This window comes from Accipiter gentilis, chromosome 27 (assembly GCF_929443795.1).
Source record: "Accipiter gentilis chromosome 27, bAccGen1.1, whole genome shotgun sequence".
Taxonomy (NCBI): Eukaryota; Metazoa; Chordata; class Aves; order Accipitriformes; family Accipitridae; genus Astur; species Astur gentilis.
The window spans coordinates 12,119,201-12,139,049 of record NC_064906.1 but is presented as its reverse complement, the minus strand read 5'-3'; the positions used below and the strand labels follow the sequence as shown (position 1 = coordinate 12,139,049).

Sequence of the window (19,849 nt, the reverse complement as noted above, 5' to 3'; positions counted from 1 at the left end):
AATGCTCTCCTTTAAAAGCAACAGTTACTTCCATTTGTTTGGAAACTTTGGGAAGACCAGCACAATATAGCCAACTCCTGAAAGGATTGTTATCAAGGAAAGGAAGAAATGTGGGGCATTATTAATTAAAAGACATTTCTATGAAATATCTTAGGGTGACCTGAGACAGCCACTGGACAACTTCGACTCTTTATGTAAGGGCAACCAAACACTGCCTAACCGAACAAAGAATTATCATGTTACAACAGGGCATGGGTTTGCAAGGAGAAAAACTTTTCTTCCTATAGAACAGCTTTTTCTACATTCACACAGACAGCTTGCAGGGGATCCTGTTCATCGACCTGCATCCTCTGGGTTAGTCCTCTCCTCATCCTTATCAAGAAGATAATCAAAAGCAAGCTCCATCTATCTGTGTCTATCTAAAAAAGACATATTTAATATATAGTAAATAACCTAAATCAATGATAGGTGCTATATACATGTCAGTTTATACGCCTGTATATAAATATATATGGAGACAGACAGCACCTGTCCTGGATTTATAAACGCATACGCATACATATATACATTGCACATTTATACACACACACTCACATATAAGTATTTATAACACATATATGTAAGTATGCATGAATGCATGTTTGTGGATGTTTATATACAGGAGTCAAAAATAAGTTGGGAATGTTCTTTCTTACTTTAACATACCACTGATTCTGAAAATTTTTCATACAGAACAACTTCACTGAGCTATTCTGGACTTAAGAATTTTATCAAAGAAACTAGAATCTGGACCTTAATGAAGCCTTTCTAATTGCAGAGAAAAATGAACAGAAATTAATTAAAAACTTAAAATACTTTTCTTAAGAAGCAGAGAGTTAATGCTATAACACGTATACACTAACCCTTCACCCAAACGCAGGAAGGAAGCATACCATGTAAATGCTAAAGCCAAACTCTTGGCCCCAAAAATGGCAGTGGGAATTGCCCAATTTATAATCTCTATATTTGCCATTGAGTGTTTTATCTGAGTGTTTCCCAAGCATCATCTCAACCTAGGTAAAATGAAGACTGCAGCTGATATTGCTGAGGCCACCACCTGCAAACTGGTGGATGCCTGAAACACAGGAGGAAATCAATATCCATTCCAGTGGTGCTTATAGCACCCCTGGGAAGATCCAGCTCAAGGCATACTGAAGCCCTGTCTCACACCAACAACACAGTTGTACCTTTATACTACCAGCTTTTCTGAAATGAGCGTGAGGCTCTCAGTAGAGATGTCTCTGACTTCTGCTGCATGGTTGTCAGACACCCTTACTCCCAACCCTTCCTGCTTCCACCAGCCATGCCTCTTCCATCGCAAGAAGCCCAAGGTATGCAGTGTGTACTTCAAGGAGCTTTGTTGTTTCAGGAATGAGAAAATTACACCTTATAAGGTTATGCTCCCCCATTTTGTACTTACTGGCCAGATTTGGCAGATTCTGACATTAGTTTCCTGCTGTTCGCCCCAGCAGGCGTGATATGGTCACATGCACACCCAAAAGCTTTTGTACAACTGCAGAAGAGGACTTTTTTCTTATTATTCTCCAATTTTCTCTCTCCAAAGAGCAGTACATGGAATACCTACACTGGCTTGGCTACCAAAAGCACCTGGCCTGTCCTCGTGAAGCACTCCTTCTGCTCTAGCTGTCTTGCTGAGAGATGAGCTGTACTAGCTGTATGGCTTCTAGCTCTCGAGCTACCCTGGTATTAGTATTCCTACACAGAAGACCTAGCTCTGGTCATTTCATTAGGCTTTTCTGGGAATTCAGCAAGTATTTTGCATGTTTTTGTAGGAGCTCCTTGGAAGCAGTTTGCTTTTTAGAGATTATTCCAAGAAAACAATGAAACCATGAAAAAATAGAGTTAGAGTACATTTTAACAGGGGTATCTGATGGCCTAATGTTAGTCCACAATTTCGGTACGGTCATTGCAAAGCTTAAAAATCGTACTCACTTTACCCTGAATATAGCTCGGTTAATTGAAATTGCTTGAATCTACATTAAAGCAAAGCACTAGAGTCTGAAGCTTTTTATTAACAAAGGAGCACTTACCTGTAATCATAGTTAGAGCTGATAAACTTGCTAAGGCTGGGATATCAAGGTTAAGGCTCTTTAAGTTTAAGGAAAAGTCTTTAATAGAGTCGAGCCACTCCCCAAATCCACGAAGGCACTGAAGTCTATGCAGCACAAGTCCATTGCAGAATACAAACTTATCCTCAGCAGTATCAGACCTCAAAGAAAAATAATTGAAAAAATTATAAATGCATCTTCTACTTTACAGCAAAATGCCTAACCAGTATTGAAGTGTCTGTCATTTAAAATCCAAGGCATATTATCCTGAGACATATGTGGGCATTCACATTTGACAATATGCTTCTCCCTTGGGGCCAAAGTACAACAAACAAGCTTCTATGATTGCTTACTTGGTAGAGTTATAAGCCTGAGGTTAGCTGTAGCATGTGGTGTAGACTGTCTAATTAGTTAAGATTTTGGTCCTGCCCAAAGGCATAAACAGAGAAGACATTTTACATTAAATACTGTATGTTTGAACCAAAGGAATACTAAGTGAGTGCATTTTGAAATACAAAACTAATAAAAACTGGAGAAAGAAGAGATTCTACAACTCTCAGCATTTACTTATTCTCATCTGCATTTTTCAGACTGTAAAAATTGATAAGGAAAAAACAATGGAAAATACATGCAACAATGCACCGCAATACACATAACATCATAAACTCTTTTACATGAAAACCTGTGTGTAAGAGCGATATTACAGCTAAGCTCTCCTCTCCTTTCCCTCCCCATTGCCAACATCCCTGTTAAAAAACGCATGCAAAGGTCATTTTCAACCTAAAGATACAAGGGCATAATTCAAATCACCAGTCTGGAATTCTCCCAATCCCTGAAAGTGGTTTTGGTAAAGTGTCTTAATTAGCGCTAGACTGACAACTAGCATCTCACTCTATTAAATGACTTGGTAGTAAAAAGAAAACCAATCTGAACAAGATTTTAAATCTCCTTCATCCCTTTCAAGAACAGATGACAGAGATGTGCATGCGCAAAAGAAGGGGGAAAAGGAAAAAGCTTTCATACTGAAGGTGCTTTTCTGTAGTTTATGCTGATGAATACAAAGCAAACTTGCTCAAATAGTACCTGAGGATCAATTTTGATTACTATGGAAGAAGAGGATGGGGTATATCAAATAAAAAGAAGCACAGTAGCAAGACCTATGCTCTCTTTTTAAATCACTTTTTTGTTGGTTTTTTTTTTTTCTGCTGTGTAAAACAAATTAAACACCATATCCTTTGGATGAAGACATTGCTGATGTTTTGTGGGTTTTTTTGGTACAATTGACAATGTTCAAAGATAGCGCCATATTTATTCCTTAAAAATATTTAGAGGGATGATTTTTCACATCAGCTTAAGAGGAAATGAAATAAATAGTTACCTGATGGAGAGTCTTAGTACAAACAGCTCCAAAAAAGCTGATTCTATGAGTAATGTCTGATCTTCTTTTGGGAGGTCAGTAAATCCTGGGATTTTTTCTGCCCAGCCTCTAGTTATGTCAATGGAGGCAGTCAGAAGATTATAGAACTGTTGTACATGTTCTGCATCTGTGCCTGCAGCAGCCTGATCAGTGGAACAGTACTAAAATGAAAGCCACAGAAAGCAACGTTACATGCATTTAAGGGCATTCTGTGAAACATACGGCATTACTCGCCCGACAACATTTCCTTCTGTGGCAAAGCTGGTATTATTATCAAAGGCATAATAAGTAGGTCTACATCTATCTACCTATTTGGCTACCTACAGGCGTTTCACTATTCAGATGTATATTGCAAAAATATTTCCACATGTATAGAAATCGTTTAAAATTTATAAATAAAACATAATACTTATCACATTTTACAAGTACCTGTATGCTATTAGCAAACAGAAACAGAAACCTGGTGGGTAGGATAATTTCCATCACACTGGAAGAGGAGTACTATTTAACTTACTACAATTAAACACTTTTCCCATTGATGAATTTGTCTTGGTATGACCAAAACGCAGATTTCTTCCAAACCCTCTCAAACTGCATTTTATCTGACAGTGATAGAGACACGTAAGATAAATCATGTTTTATCTGACACATGCAGCATTGCTACATTTGAATACAGAATTGGTTCAAAGTAAAACAGCTGCCCCATATCACCTCTTATCCTTCAAATAGAACCATTTCAGGTTCAGGAGAACCTATTATCCTGCTTATGCGGCCATAACTCTTCCAGACAACCATTCGACAGGCTCAGCTTGCTCAGCTTCCCCGTGACCCTCTGACAGCTCCCTCCCTGCTATCTCCTACTTCCCCACCAGTGGATCCCTGTCACTCCCATGACACTGCTCTGTCTGTCTTGGCAGAAAATAGAACAGGAGCTTTCGCGGCTGAGTCCGATTCTGGGCTTGGAAAGCGCTGCTGGTTTTCTGAGCAGGAACTGAATAATTTGGGATTTATTGTAACGACATCCTCGCCATCAGACATCTGGTGGGTTAGTTCTGGGAGAGTCTTGGTACTCACTCTTTCTCTGGGACTCAGCCAAAGAAAGGTCGGGGTGGTCTCCATGGCTGAAAGAAGTGCGCATGCCCTTTGGGAACAACTTTCCACGTGCAGTGAGGGCTTGAGTCCATCAGCCTGAAGCTCTCCCTAGCAACTCTCCAAGCCAGGGTAGAAGCAGAAAGACCCACATCTCCTTCCCGATCCATAACAGTAGGCTGGCAGCCTGGGAGGACCGTATTACAGGCATGCCACTTGGGCTGCAGATATCACCCAAGTTGCTATCTGCAACCCAAAAGTCACCTCTGTGCAACAAAGAGGGAGGGGGGCAGTGAGCAGAACTTCTCGGGTAGGTGTCCTGCTCTCTGCCTGCCCTAGTTGGAGCTGGTTGCTGTCGGTAGGTAAGGGATGAAGGACACAGTGAAAAGAGTCGCTGATTGCTTGGAGAACCATAAAAATCCCAGAGACCTCTGGCTGTTTCTGGGGTACCAGTGCTAGCCCTGAATGACCCTGTTCTGCTTACCCAACACTAACTGCATGAGTTTCTCGTGGAAAGCTCCCGCATCTGAATGGAGCAGTTGGGGATGCTCAAGCAGCACGAACTAATTACTCCTGGCATCAGACTGCAGCGTGATACGCTGGGGTGATTAGTGGGTAGAAAAAGATGATATGCTTTTTCAGAGACCTTGCATGTTCTGGACCCTCTTAAGGTGAAGCCATGGAGCAAGCCAAGACATCTTGGCTCTGGGAGATGTGCTTTGCTGCGCAGGGACTGACCTGTGACTCCTCCTTTCTACAGGGGGAAACCAAACTCCTGCCTCACCATAGGTACTGTTAAGGCAAGACACATTCTTGATCCTCTGAACAGTGAAGGGGAAGGAGAAGAAAAGCAAAAGAAAAAAGACACTACCCTAAGTTCATTCTAAATATAACTTGTCAGAAGTCAGTGTCATTATGCCAGGTATTAATTTGTTCCCAATATTTATAAAACAATCCTTTGTGGCAAAAGTGAGGCAAAGTTTTAACATTTCGTAACAAAGCTGAATGCTGCATTATGTCACATAACTGCTGTCACATACTGCTACAGTACAGTATACCCCACATCAGGCACTTAATTAGATTAAACGCATCTAAAAAAATTATAACCTGTATTTGTTGTTATAGTTCAGCCCAAGAGAGCAATTTTAGAAGAAAGGTAAAAAATTATATGGAATTGTGTAATTTTTAGCTGCTGTAATACATCACTGCTTGCTACAAAGAGTTAGCACTTACAAAGAATAGTTAAAATAAAATATTTACTTGTAACAGACTTAGGACTACATAAGTAACCATAAACAGTATGTATGGTTCTGTTTTATGCACCGAAATCTGTGGGTTTTTCCATGATTATTTCTTTGAGAAGAGGTGACGTTTGACTTAATTGCTGACCAAGACAGCTGGTAAGCCTGCCCTTGGTCAGGAGGCCACAGTACAGAAGGGCTCAGAGCTGCATTTCTTAACCTGCCCTGTGCAAACTGGAGGCACACCAGGAGAAAGGCAGAAGACAAAGCTCTGCCTTACTCCTTTCCTCAGAGCTCCTTTGGGAATTAAATGAAACCCGACTGTTACTCAAGGGGGGGGTGCGTGCATGCGTAGCAAGCAACATTAACTAGTATGCTGTATCTAAAGAGATTCGGAAAGCCTGATGTTGGGGAGCCTGACAGCACGACCTAGCTCTACCCTTTGCCTGCTTTCATGAGACCTTCATCAGCTGCCACAGCTGCAAAAGCCTAACAGTAACTTCTCTGCAGAGAGGAGAAGCTATGCTGCTTTTTCCAGAAGTCCCAATATTTGCTTCATTTTGTGGCCGGGGAAGGGGCGGGGATTATTACCTAAATGCTGCACCCTCCCTCCAAAAAGGCAACATTTCTATTTAATTTGGTGGCTATTCCACATGAATAAGGACAGCAAGATACAGGGTCTGTTTCTCATCTCACTTACTTAGAAGTGTAAACTCGTGGAATTGTACCAGTAAAACAGGTGTGAGACCAGACTGCGGCCCTTGGCCTTTAAGGAGTTCATAAACCAAATTCTCTTCCTAGCAATTGCTTTTTGAAACCAAGTACCTAAATATACCATTGCGGTGGACTGGTAAGTTAAAACCAGTGCTGAAATGAAAAGTAGCCATGTTCTAAACAGAACTGCTTCCAATCTGTTTTGGTTTAAAATTCATAGCTTATGTAATTTATTTTTGGTATTGGTTTTGGGGCAGGTCTTTTTTGCATGTGTAGGTTTTTTTGGAGGGAAGGGGTACATGTTCCTCTCTGAAACTCTTACCAGTATTTTTAAGACAGTCAAGACATTATAGCTTGTAAACATGAAGACCATGCTAAACATTAAGGTCGCGTCTGCAGAAGTGTTAGGACCGACTCCAAAGCCAGGTCTCCAGATCTACCCATTTGCGGCAAGGTCATGGCCTAACCCAACGTGCCGTTAAGTTACGTCTTCACAGGTAGAGGATTATTCTTCAAAAGGATTTTTTAGCATTGCAGTGCATTTATGGCATATTCATTTAGTTAATCGCAGTTTTTACACAGCCTTTGCTCCTGATCTCCCTTAACTTTTCAAAATAAGTATCAGGTTTATGAAAAACATAAGACACTATTAATTTCTTTTAGCGCATTTTTGTCTTTTCAGTATTGTATATTTTATTGTGGAGAAAAACTTAGATATTAATACGTCCTAACAGACAATCATACTTAATCTTTTAGCCACCAGGACTAAATTAATTTACTGTCAATCATAGGCTTCCTGTAATGTCCAACAGAATTGTTCAACAATTAGATCTAGAGGCTGTTTTCATTAAAAGAAAAATAATTACTTCAGGACAAAGAAAAAAGTCACATAAAAATACACAGTTTTCATATAGCTTTTTGTAAATGCAAAAGAACTTCCTATCTATAAATAAATAAATACATAAGGTTAGATACTGCTTTCAAGGCCTGGGCTATTATGCGCCTGTAATTCTGTGGAACCCAGCAGATTTCTGTCAAAGAGCACAGCTCGTCACACACCTCGGTATTTGCAGAATGACCCCTTGAGACATTCTGGGTAAGTTAAAATACGTGCAAATATGGCTAATGCATTCTCCCCCTAAAAGGCTGTCAGATACTGAACAGCTAGATTCTTAATAATAATTTGGAAAATTATATGATTGTATACTTACAGATTAGCTTGAAGAAAAGATGTTACAGCATGCTTAAAATTGCTAAATGCTATATGTAAGTATAGTCTAAAATAGAATAATGTAATTTTTATATAATTACAACCAAATATGTTTTAGTATTAAATATTACTTAGCAACAAGTGATAAATGGCCAATGTAGATGTTGTCTGAGTACAGCTGTATTTTTTACAGTTTCAGATTTAATCATATTTCATTAAGGGGAAGGAATTTGATCTTGTTTTTCCTTAACTGTATTTTTTTCTTTTACTATATCAACCTGCCTAAAAATGTATTTAACAAGCCATTTCAATGCTGTATTTTAATAACTACTGAACAGTGCTTTAAGCTTTTGAAATATTCCATGAATATTTAAATGATGAATATGACACATTAAAGAACAAAGTTACAAAAATATATAATCTCTGGTAAAGCTTTGCTGAGGTAATTTTTTAGAATTTTGATTTTAAAAGCTTTGTTTTACAAATGTGAATTTTACTGAAGGAACATTCATGCTGGGGTATCCAAAGCCAGACCCTTGTCCCATTTAAATAATAGCAAAATTCCTACTGATTTCAATGGAAATGGCCCCATCCATCCAGTGTTACTTTGCACAACCCTTATATCTGAGTATTAGGGAAGTGCTATTACATTTTAGCCTTTGGAACCTGGAAATTAAGATACTGGACATACCAGTACTGCTCCTGAGTTTGGTGGATTAATTGATCGTATTGTAATTGCTAGTGTTTTGGCACAGCCTTTTGCAAGAAGAATGTTCTATTTACCAACCTATTTTTGCTTTCACTCACTTTGCGATTGAGATCCTCACACTGAATAGTTACTAACATGAATTTCCGCTGCACCTCCTTTCCCTTAATTGTCCCCCTACCATGAAAAGACATGGCTGGCTGGACAAATTTCTACCCTCATCCAAATTTCACATTTACTTTCATTTTAGCAAACCAGCTGGTAAGTAGAAATGCAGTTCGCGAAATCATTTCTATGGGGAAAACAAACGGGCGAAGAAAAGTGAGACATACTCTTGAATAGTCAAGCTCCCTGGGCGTGGAGTCGGTTAAAGCTCGTACGAGGGCGTTCATCATGCTGATGGGAGGAGAAGGCGGGGAGGGCTGAGAGGGTTCCTGCTGTAAGGGGCTCTTTGGTTTGGAAGGCAGCCGACCTCTTCTGCCTTTCAGGCTGTCGGTACGGACAACTAGGTTAAAAAAAAAAAAAAAAAAGGGAATCAGTTCTGAAGAAACCAGCAAACGACGGGTCAGAATGAACACCTGCTTTTCTTACGGTGGTCAGCCCAGCAAAAATAAGAGCATTCTCCAGTTTCAGCACATGCTCTTGATGCCTTGGATCGCCAAGGAACACAAATGATACGAAAATCACGTCAGACCTACGATTGTAAGCAGCAATGTAGCTGCTTACTTAAAGCCCAGCTGTGTTCCTAGTGTTCATGCTTTGTTCGCAGCACGTCTGTGTGCCCGTGTGTGCGTGCCCGTGCACGCAGACACTCTACTGCTGAAAGAAAACTGAACGTGAAACACAAATTCTGATGTTCCTGCTACCGGTGCACCTCTTAAATGGCAGAGGAGTCGTTCATTCGAAGTAATTTTAGCTCTCTTGAAGCATTTGAAAAAAAATATGGTCACGCTATATAGGTTATATTATCCATGCTAGTATTTGCAATGGGACTCCTCACACAGTATTACTCACATACTTAAATATTTGCAGAATTGGGACTAATGAGTTGATCCTGTTTCCATTTAAATTAATTGCAAATTTACAATCAGCTTACAGGAATGAGACAAGATCCTATGTCAAAATGCACACAACCCAGCGCAGCCCCCGGTGAGATAACAGGGGGAAGCCAACAGCATTATCGAGCAACATTCAAAGTTAATAAAGGAGACATTTTGGCGAGTGTCAAATTATCCTCTTGTGACCTTGCTGTTCTTGAACTCTGGGGTCTAGAGTCTACATACAATAATATGAGTGAAAAGAAGAAAATCAATACATTATTACACAAATGCACATATTTGGGGGTAAGTTATGAATCCCATCACTGTAAAATTCATTGTAAAGACATCCATGTCCACACACAGAGAGATTCATTGAATGTAACACTTCAGTGTCTGGGATAATAATAGCAAAAGTCCTTACCTTCTTTAACCATGCCAACGCTGAGACACTTCTGAAACCGGCAATATTGGCATCTGTTACGACGTCTCTTGTCCACTGGACAGTTTTTATTTGCCAGACAAACATATTTTGCATTTTTCTGAACTGTTCTCTGTGAAAATGCAACACAAAAATAGTAAACTGATGGTTTCTTGAACAACTTAGAACCTGACAGAATGTGTTTTAATTACAACATGAAAAGCGACAGTGCAATTCATATAATTAGATAAAATTAATTTCCTAACACACTAGCCTGCAGGAAAAACAATTTTATTAGTGTTAGCTGCTGACAATGAAAATCATCTAGGATTGTTCTGAAGCAAGTCTCTGGAGACAGGCAACTTTGAATGATAAAATCATATCTGAAATTACCAGGTCATCACATCTACCTTTGGGGATTAGATTATCTCCGCTTTTAATATCCCTTTGGGAACAATTTTCTACTTGGTTCATTCCCTTGATTATTGCTGACCTTATTAAAATAAAATCAAAATGATCTGCAATGTACTTCTCTTGCTATCGCTATTGTTAGTCAAATACCACAATAACTGGTTTGGTTAGCCATTAAAATCATCGGGGAGAAAAATAAAAATACCAGAAACCCCTACAAAATATGCTTAGTTAAATTAAATATGCTGGGAAAGCTAACCTGACCTGGGGAAAAAAAACCAGACAGAATTGTGCTGTAGTTATATACATTTAATTAACTCTAAAATGATCTTAAAACTATACAATAAATTTAAAATTTGTAAAAGCTTGCTACGCCTTGAGAAAACATAACAAATATTGATGCAAAAATGTATTACCTCTTTCCATACTTAAACTCAAAGACACATCAAAAAATAACTTAGCACCAAAAAAAAGACATTAATAGGAAAGACATCAGAACAGGAACAAATTTATCAACTCAACATTCAATATGAAATCTTTCACTGCAATTAAATTCAGGGATAAATGTTATTTCATAATTTGTATTCCTTTTCAAATAACAGCCTCAATGTACTAAATGTAAGAGACACAGCAAATACTGTTCTTTGCGCTTTGGAGCTGAAAACTCTTGAATTTTGCAGAATAAGCTCTAGATACTGCTCCCAATCAAGGATATGCTCTATGATTTCCACAGGGGCAGGATCGGGCCCATAAAAGCTGCTATTTCCAGGTTATTTGTGTTCCCTTTTCTAGTTACATTTAAATAACACACGAGTTCTGTAGGAGATGTGTACTTTACCACGTTGTCAAAGGATTATTATTAAGTAACATTAGCAGCTCCGTCTACAACAACAACAAAAATGTTGTAAGCCCTCCCCCCAACTATTTTTGGACTATTTTTGTTCCCATCGTATCTTTTACCGGAACAGGGGCACGACTGCTATCTTTGCAGGAAGGAATGTACCCAATCAACCCCAAATGTATGAAATCTTCAACCTGCTGCCCAGGACCATCCTACCAAAAGTCTATCCCAAGTTCTTCACTTAAACAAGCCATTTCTGAAAATAATGCTGGAACCTGAACTCGGAAAGGAAATTACGAAGCGCCCAAATCTAAGAGCAAAAAAGAGAGTATTCGATTCCTAAAAATACAAGCACAAAGTTTCCACTGAGAAACGGCTGCCTGTAAGTTATTCGTGTTGCTATTTAGCTGCAGAGCCTTCTCCGTTACAGAGCAGGCACCGGGACCCTGTGCAGTGCTTAGTCACTGCTCTGCAAGCAGCTCTCCACCGGTGTGAGGGCTCACTGGGCTCACTGGGCTCCCGAACTGGAGACTAACGAAGCGGCAGCAAGCAAATAAAATTGGAAGGGCTTGGGTGCGGCCCACGTGTGAAACCAGTTTCCTACTGGGGCCGACCCCACAGCGCTCCTCACCCCAACAAATGGCCCCAGGACAACAAGGAATGGCACCGCCGCCGTCAACTCAACACGTCCAGCGGACTTTACGATTTCGGGGTTTCTTTTCGCGCTTAAAAACGAGGTTTAATTGGGGCGAGCGACTGAGCGGAACCCTGGCTGGATGTACTCCAGGTGAGTTTCGCTACGGCCTACGTGCCGTTTCCCGCTCAGACGGGGGCGACCCGTCCTCCCTTGAGGGACGCCGGCAGAACCGGGAGACGGGGTTCGCCCGGCTCACCGCCTCAGCCCTGAGACCGGCCGATCCTCTCACCCTGTGGAGGGCTTGCTTTGGCCTTCTTCAAGAACTCTGGGTGGGTGTCCATCCCGCCCTGCTGGGGTGTGGGGGGGTCTCTGAGCTCTGACACGCGACATCCCCCGGGGCTCCACAGCCAGGAGCGTGCCGGGGCGGGAAGGGAGGCCGGAGGAGGGGGTTAAGCAGGGAAGGGGAGCAAACGGCAGAGCTCTCACCTTGAAAAAGCCCTTGCAGCCCTCGCACGTCCGTACCCCGTAGTGCTGGCAGGCGGCATTGTCCCCGCAGACGGCGCAGGTGCCTTCCCCGGACGAGGAGCTCCGGCTGGGCGGAGATGGAAGGCCGCTGCCTCCTCCGCCGCCTCCGCCGCCGCCGCCGCCGCCACCGCTGCTCTCGCCCATCAGGCCGGAGGTGGCTGCGTTGAGGCCGAGCGGTGAGAAGGCTAAGGTGGCTGGTCTTTTGGCCAAGTGAAGCCCGTAGGAATGGCTCTCCATGGGCGCCTGGCTGGCGGCAGGTCTGTCGGAGCCCAGGGGCAGGCTGAGGGAGGCAGGGTCGTAGCACATGTGGGCGGCCGCGGCGGCGGCGGCGGCCGCCGGCGTGTGGGGGGGCGAGTGCTTGAAGTGGAAGAGGGGGAAGCGGGGAGGCACGGTCTTCATGGGGGCGGCGTCCATCAGGTGGCCGGGGGGCAGGCAGGTCTGGGTGGGCTGCAGCGGGGGCTCGTCCCACAGGCTCTGGTGCGAGGGGAAGCCGGGCGTGGTGGGCGTGGAGGGCGGGGATTGCTTGAAGTACATGGAAGTGCTGGGCATGCCCTCGTCCGTGGAGGGCGGCAGGGAGGGCTGGTAGGGGGAGAGCCGGGTGTCTTCCATCTTTATGAGGGGCCTCTGGCCGGAGGAGGCAGATTGCATTTGGTAGAGGCAGGAAGGCTTGAGCTCGTAGCTGCCCGAGTAACCCTCCATGAAGGTGCTGAAGCTGGGAAGGGAGGTGGTGGCGGTGGCGGTGATTTCGGTACTGCTCAGGTCCATGGTCAGCTTGGCATAGTCAGGGTTCATGATCTCCGAGCTGTACTCCGAGCCATACGCGTAGGTCTGAGCTGCATAATTGGAACCGGGCGGTGAAGGACTATACTGCGCTTGCACACAGGGCATATCTGCAAGGGCAAAGGGGGGGACGTTAACAACAAGCCGAGGCCGCGGCCCGAGCCCTCGGAAACTTCTTTCCTAGAAGCTCCCCCGCATTTCACGGAGCTCAGCTAGACACCCGACCCCCGCTCTCGCCCGGGCAGGGGACGGACGCACAAATTCGCCTGGAGCCTTTGCCTTTCAACAAGAAATACGCGTCAAGGATCGACTAAGCGTCAGGTATTAGGGAGCCTGCTCTCATCTAGTCGCGGGAGCAACTCAAATTTATACCCATGTCAGCGAGAGAAGAATCCACCTCAAGCTGCCCTACATCTGCTGCTTAATATACATAGGTGTCAATGAGAATTAGATAAGCAGAATGAAAACAGTTTATGGCTCTAAAGCTACCTCCGTACGCGTGCAAACCTGCCGTAAGATTTTCGTGATGGGTAAACGAGATTATCAAATTCATAATATTAAAAATGGTATTTATTTTAAAAGAAACGGCATCTGCAGTGCACGTCAGAGGGACGACTCAAATCACAGTGTTTGCTACTTCGGAGTTGCAAACATCAATTTTGCTTACTCAACTCTGGGCCTTTGAAGCATATTTCTGGTCAGCTAATAATTTAAGGTTGCTGTCTAACTAGTAGTTTTAAGGCTTATCTGTGGTAGAACATTCTCCTAAAAAAAAAGCGGGTAGTACAACATATCCTTAAATTTGCAAAAATGTAAGAGAGAAAGCATGTGGCATTTGTTTCTGGTTTTATGGGAAAGCAAGGTTGAGGCTGCTAATATAATTGGTTTTATCCATTAGTCGTAAAAGTTAATGTGGTTCACTGATAGCTGGGATGGTTGAAGCAACACAGTGCCTGGCTATAAAGATTTGATTTTTTTATTTATTTATTTATTTATTTTTTACTTTTCCTGCTAGTTTGCTATTTGCTTCACTGCTCACAGGAAATAATGGACCCAATTCTGCAATCCATTTGAGGTTTGCCTGACTAAACACTGTGAGATTCTAGCCCAATATTTGCAGCCCAAACTAAAAGTGCGTGGTGTGTTTCGGTTCCACAACAGAGGAATAAAATGGACAGATTAGTATAAATTCTCCTGTAAAGGGAAAAGTAAATATGCAGAAAATGTATATCAAAACTAAGTGCAGTTCATCTCTTCTTAATCGTGGTAATTTCCATTCCAAAAGCACTTGAGAAAAAATTCATACAAAAAAAAAAAAAAGCTGTGTAAAAATAATGGGGTTTTCCTTAGTATTTTAAGAACTCCCTTCACTTACAATTTTAAGATTTTCACTTGAGCCTGTCATGCAGGAACTAAAATAATTTTTTGCTAAATCAACTTTTAATTCTTTCCTGCCCACTTTGCAGATAAAGATATTTAGACTAAGCACCAGATTTCGATTATCGTGCTGTCACAAACCATTCAGATCTTCCTTCTTCTGAAGAAAACATTAAAAACTGAGAAAAAAAATAGTGCTGTTTTCTGAAGTTAAGACCTTCCCACTTGCAAATCCAAATGCTTAAAGAAAAAAGCAGCACAACCCTTTCACAAGCCTTGCCTCCCAATGTTATTTATGTATTTTTCTACCGTTCTCTTTCTTCCTATCAATTTCTGTCCGTGCCATTCCACGCACACACATTTCATGGCAAGTCCTGTTGCTATCATTTGTTAGTTTAAGGACCAGCTGTTAGAACGTAGTGATCAGTGCTTAATCAAATAAAAAGGGAAAGAATTTCCTTCCACGCAGCTCCACTGAGAGCTGACTGAGGAACACAGCTGAGTGACTGGACAGATAATGTCACAAGTGGATGTGTTGATACACAGCCCTATGAAGGAAAAAGCCTTTTCTGCTAGCTCAGAAAATGAGCAGGAGTTCAGGGAAACAGATCATCGTGCTTTTTTTCCTGCATTTTTCTGAGCATAACAGGGTTATGTCACTGAATTCCCTGCAAAGTGGAGTAAGAAAACATAAGTCTAAAATGAGTCCGACCCGAGGACAGAAAAAATGTCCCTCACCTAAAGGTCTGGTCTCTCCTGGCTCTGCGGGACTCCTCCTACCTCGCCAGCGCACTTGACGGACTAATTCTAACCCCTACTTTCCCACTTAGGGCACCAAGACTAATTACCCTGCAAAGTAAATAACCTGGGATTTTTTCGTCTTTACCCGACCATATTAAAAAAAAAACAAACCCAAAGCCCCACAGGAGGCGCATCGAAGAGCAACCTGCCCTCGGAGCCCGAATGAATGGGTACAAAAATCAGGGCAGGGGCGTTCCGAGCTATTCCCTCCTTATTCTGCTATCTTTGCGAGAGCTTGACATACGGGATGCCCAGTTCAACGCCAAGCTCCTCAAAGGAACACGAGCATCCCACCCATTTTCCCCTTCGATCCTGCACATCTTTGGTCTGCGGGGGGGGGGGGGGGGGGGGGGGCTCAAAACCCACCCCCACCCCTCCCTTAAAAGCCCTGTGAAAACGCGGGCGCTGCCCAGATCCCTTCGGGATTTAAAGAACCCCGCTACGGGACATGGGATTTGGGAAGGGCAGGGGCCGCGGCAGGTGCTTTCTCCCCCCCCCCCCCCCCCCCAATAGCGTCTTCCTCCTCCTCTTCCTCCTCCTCCTCTCCCGGGAAAAAGCCGCCCCCGCGGAGCGGCCGCTTACCTGGCGGGTATCTTGCGCGCTGAATGGTGGGGCTGGAGGTGCGGACGGAGGACGACGAGGCGGCTGCGGAGGGCGGCGGCGGCGGCGGCGGCGGCGGCGGCGGGGGGGTGGGTGCCGGCTGGGACCTCTCGGCGGAGGCGGGTCTGGGGCCTGGCCTCGGCGGGGGGCGCTCTTCCGACCCGGGTTCTGTCCGCCGGCGGCGGGGAGGGGGGGAGAAGGGAGAGTCAGGGGGGCGGCTGTGCCCGGCGGGGATGAGCCCCCCCTCCAGCCTCCCATACACATCCAGCCTGTCAGCCCGCCCCCCCCCCCCCACACACACACACACTTCGGGGGGGACTTTCCCTCACGCTGGAGCGATAAGCCACCCCCTGGCCCCACGGGTGGGAAAGGGGGAGCCGGAGGGGGGGGAGCGCGGTTCTGCCAGTTCCCGCTGCCTCCTCACACAAAAGGCAGAAAACACCGGGTTGGGACAGGGGAGCCGCCGGTTCGTTCCACCGAGCGAGGAGCCTGGGGAAGGCAAGAGGAGAACCGCGGGCGGGGTGACTGCAACACGCGGGGCAGCATCCCCGGGCGTCCACTTCCCCGCGGGAACTTTTTCTCTTTTTTTTTTTTTTTTTTTGTTTTTTTTTTGGCGGGGGGTGGGGGTGGGGGGGGGAGCGGTATGTGTATGTACCGGCGAGGAGCAGGCTGCAAGTTTCTCTACAAGGTACCGGCCGGACTTGAAGGGTATCCATCCTACCGGCCCGGCTAGCCCGCCCGCCACCACCACCGCGGCGTGGAGCGGGAGAGGGACCGCGGCCCCGCCGCGCCACCCCCCCTCGTCCCGGGGGAGCGGTCTGCCCCGGCCCGCCAGCACGGCCGGGAGCTCCGCGGCAGCGCCGGCCCCGGGAGCCGCTCCCGGAGACTCTTCCTCCCGCTCCTTGTCTTTTTTTTTTTTTTTTTTTTTATTTTGCCTTCCCCGCGCCCCTCGCCTTTGATTCTCCCCCCCCCCCCCCCGCCCCAGCCAGCTCCTGGGATGTTAAGTGACTGTCAGCTCATCCCTTTCTCTCCCGAGGGTTTTGTTCCCTCCCGAGCTCCTGCCAGGCGGCTTCCGAGCGCCCTAGGGCTCTTCTCGGCTCCTTACACCCCCCCAACAACACCCCCCACCCCCCCCCCTCCCCGAGCCGCCGGTTACCTAGAGACACTCGCTGCGCTTTTAACCATGCAACACCCCTCCGGACTGCAGCCGGCCGAGCCAGGAGCGCAGAGCCGTAAAGGCTGTAAATTAGGAGGAAATAACTACCCTTGTCAAAGCTCTTTTCTTCCTCCGTGCACTTTACATTCAGCCCCGAGTGACACCCCTCCCCACCCTGTAATACGAGGAGGAAACCGTGAAATACTCCATTGTGATTGTGACTTCTTCAGGCGAGTTTCGAAACCTTCATTTACCCGGGAGGGACCGCGGAGGGGGAAGCTCCATTGAATTAAAAAGTTTCGAGCTGGATTTCCACCGCCGGTTAGCTCCCGATTTTTTTTTTTTTTTTCTGGGGGGGGGTGGGGGAGATCGCCCGGAGCCGCACGGTCACTCCAGCAAATGTCCACGAGCTCGCGTGAGATTCACCTCCGAAGAAACCGTCTGGTCTGGTTTAGTCCATTGTTTTTTTACCGGGGCTTGACTCCAGCATACAACGGTCTCCACGGAGGAGAGAAAAATAGGGCGAAGAATGTAATCGAGTGAAGCGGCTTGGATAAAAGTTAGCGATTCATTCCCAAACTTTTTTTTTTTTTTTTTTTTTTCCCCTGGAGAAAAAAAAATCCTATCCCAACACACCAACCCCCCTACAGAAAAAGCGTTTTCCGCCCTTTCCCTGGGTAATAGCCTCGCGCGGAATCCATCGTCTCCCAAAATTGCAAGTTAAAGAACGGCGTAATTAACTAGCCGCGCGAAGGTGAGCCGCATCTCCGCCCGGGACACAGTATCGCGATAACGCCGTCCCGATAACCGCCCCCCCGACATAATATCGCAACCCAGCGCCCGCGCTTTCTCGCCTCTTTCCAAGACCGAAACTTCTTTCGCAGCTATTAAGGCGAGACGGCAAAAGCGAGAGGCGGCCGAGGGGGGGGATTTTGGGGGGAGAGGGAGGGGAACGGGTCAGCGGCGGCGCAGCCCGGCCTCGCCGCAACGGTACCACCCGTGCCGGGGCACCGCAGCCCCTCGTTACCATTTCTGACCTCCGAAGGGAAAAGTGCCCATTTCCGAGGAGCAGATGCCGGGCAGACGTGCCTAGCAAAGATCCCGCTTCATTTCAATACAATATGTCACATTCCAGCAATTACCTCTTGGGCGAGCTCTTTCGGGCTGCCTGGGGGGTGGGAGTGGGGGGGGTGGGGGGCTGCTCTCTCCCAAAGTGAGCTTAGATCAACCTGCCTCGGCCGTCCCTATCAGACAGCTCCAACTTGTGCAAACAAAACCACCTATTTCCCAGGCGCAGTTAAAGGAAGGAGACAAATTACTGCCATTCATCACCGGCGCTATAAACTCCCCGCCGCCGCCGCCGCCGCCGCCGCCGGCAGCATCATTTCCATGACAACAACTAGCAGAAATATCTTAGTACCACCGGCTCCGGCTCCCGCTTCTCTCGACCGCAGCCCGCCCGGTTGCGAGGGGCGGCGGTAACTCCCCCGGGCACGGCGCGGGGGGTTGCCGAGCCCCCGGCGGGGAAGGCTCGGAAACCGAGCGGCAAATGAGCATCCAACGGGGAGGGAGAAGGGAGGGGAGCTGGGGGTGGGGGGGTGGGGGGGGTGGGGGGGAAGGAGAGGGAAAAGTTTCAGCGAGAGCCCGGCTCGGCAGCGCGTCGGGCTGAGCCGCATCGCCCGGCGCCGGCATCTCCCGAGCATCTCCCCCGGCGGCGCAACTTTTGGAGAGGGGACGGGTCGCCTCGTCCCTCTCCCTCAGCCGCTCCCGCTCGCTCGTATACGTACTCGGTTGCTGTGGAGGTTCCGTCTTTACATCTAGTTTGTAGGTGCCCGCTTCCTTTAAAGGCTCATGTAGGCGCTGTCCAGCGGCAGGACCCGAGACACAAAACCCCGCAGACTCCCGGCGGCTGCAGGTCCGGAGGGTGCGTTATCCCGAGGCATGGAAAAAAAGGATTGCAAAAGCCCGAGGAGCCAGGAGCCCGTCCCCGGGCGGAGGGAGGGAGGCAGGGAAGGAGGGAGGGAAGGAGCGGCCGGGCGGGCGGGCGAGGGATGCCGAGCCGCCGCCACCACCACCGCCGCCGCCGCCGCCGCCGCCGCCGCCGCCGCCGCGATGTGCCTTTGTGTGTGTATGTGCGGCGGGAGCCGGGCCGGGACCTGCGCCCGCGTCCCCGGTGCGAGTGCCCCGGGGTGCGCCTGTGCCTGCGCGGAGAGAGGGGACGGAGGCGCCTCTCTGCGCTGCTCTCCCGCTCCCTCTCTCTGAACGTCATTTATGTGAGAGGAGCCCTAGCGGCCTCTCCATAGAGCGGCTGGAATGCGAAACGTCAATAGTGACGCCATGGGAGCCTGACGCTACTGACCCCCCCCCCCCCCCCCCTCCGCCCGCCCGCCCGCCCGCCCCAGTGTGTGCGCCGCGCTCCCCGCCGCACCGAGCCGCGCAGAGGAGAAGAGCCGCGCAGAAGAGCCGCCCAGCGCAGCGCGGCTGAGGCGGACCGCTCCGCTCCGCACCGCACCGCTCCGCCGGCGGCGGGACGGGGGTGGCCGGCCGCTCGCCTCGGGGGCCGGCGGTCCGCCACAACCCGGCGGAGTCGCTCCCAAGACAGATTATTATTGTTGGTTGTTGTTGTTGTTGTTCTTATTGTCATCAACAACGGCGATCGTGTTGTGCCGTTTGGCGAACGCAGCAAGTTTTTACTGGAGTGGTTCAAGGGGGAAAAGAGCTTTGCTTGGTTCATTAGTGGCACTTTCAGGAGGAATTATTAAAGTTTTTTTTTTTATT

The 19,849-nt window shown here is 46.8% G+C and overlaps 1 protein-coding gene across 3 annotated transcripts in view; it reads right to left on the bottom strand.

Annotated features, from left to right (window-relative positions):
- The window catches only part of NR4A3 (nuclear receptor subfamily 4 group A member 3), a 29,788-nt gene extending 10,551 nt beyond the window's left edge, over positions 1–19,237 (bottom strand). Inside the window, exons 1-8 of one of the 3 annotated variants that reach the window (XM_049830473.1) lie at positions 18,859–19,237; positions 17,326–17,569; positions 15,898–16,083; positions 12,319–13,247; positions 9,947–10,076; positions 8,818–8,990; positions 3,487–3,686; positions 2,091–2,269 (exon numbers count right to left, since the gene is read on the bottom strand). In XM_049830473.1, the coding sequence (XP_049686430.1) occupies positions 2,091–2,269; positions 3,487–3,686; positions 8,818–8,990; positions 9,947–10,076; positions 12,319–13,247; positions 15,898–16,083; positions 17,326–17,356 (1,828 nt within the window). In that variant the 5' untranslated portion in view covers positions 17,357–17,569; positions 18,859–19,237. Of the gene's footprint in view, positions 1–2,090; positions 2,270–3,486; positions 3,687–8,817; positions 8,991–9,946; positions 10,077–12,318; positions 13,248–15,897; positions 16,084–17,071; positions 17,287–17,325; positions 17,570–18,858 lie in introns of those variants that run through there. The other 2 variants (XM_049830475.1, XM_049830474.1) reach the window with 2 other exon arrangements.
- Between the last annotated feature and the right edge of the window lie 612 nt (positions 19,238–19,849).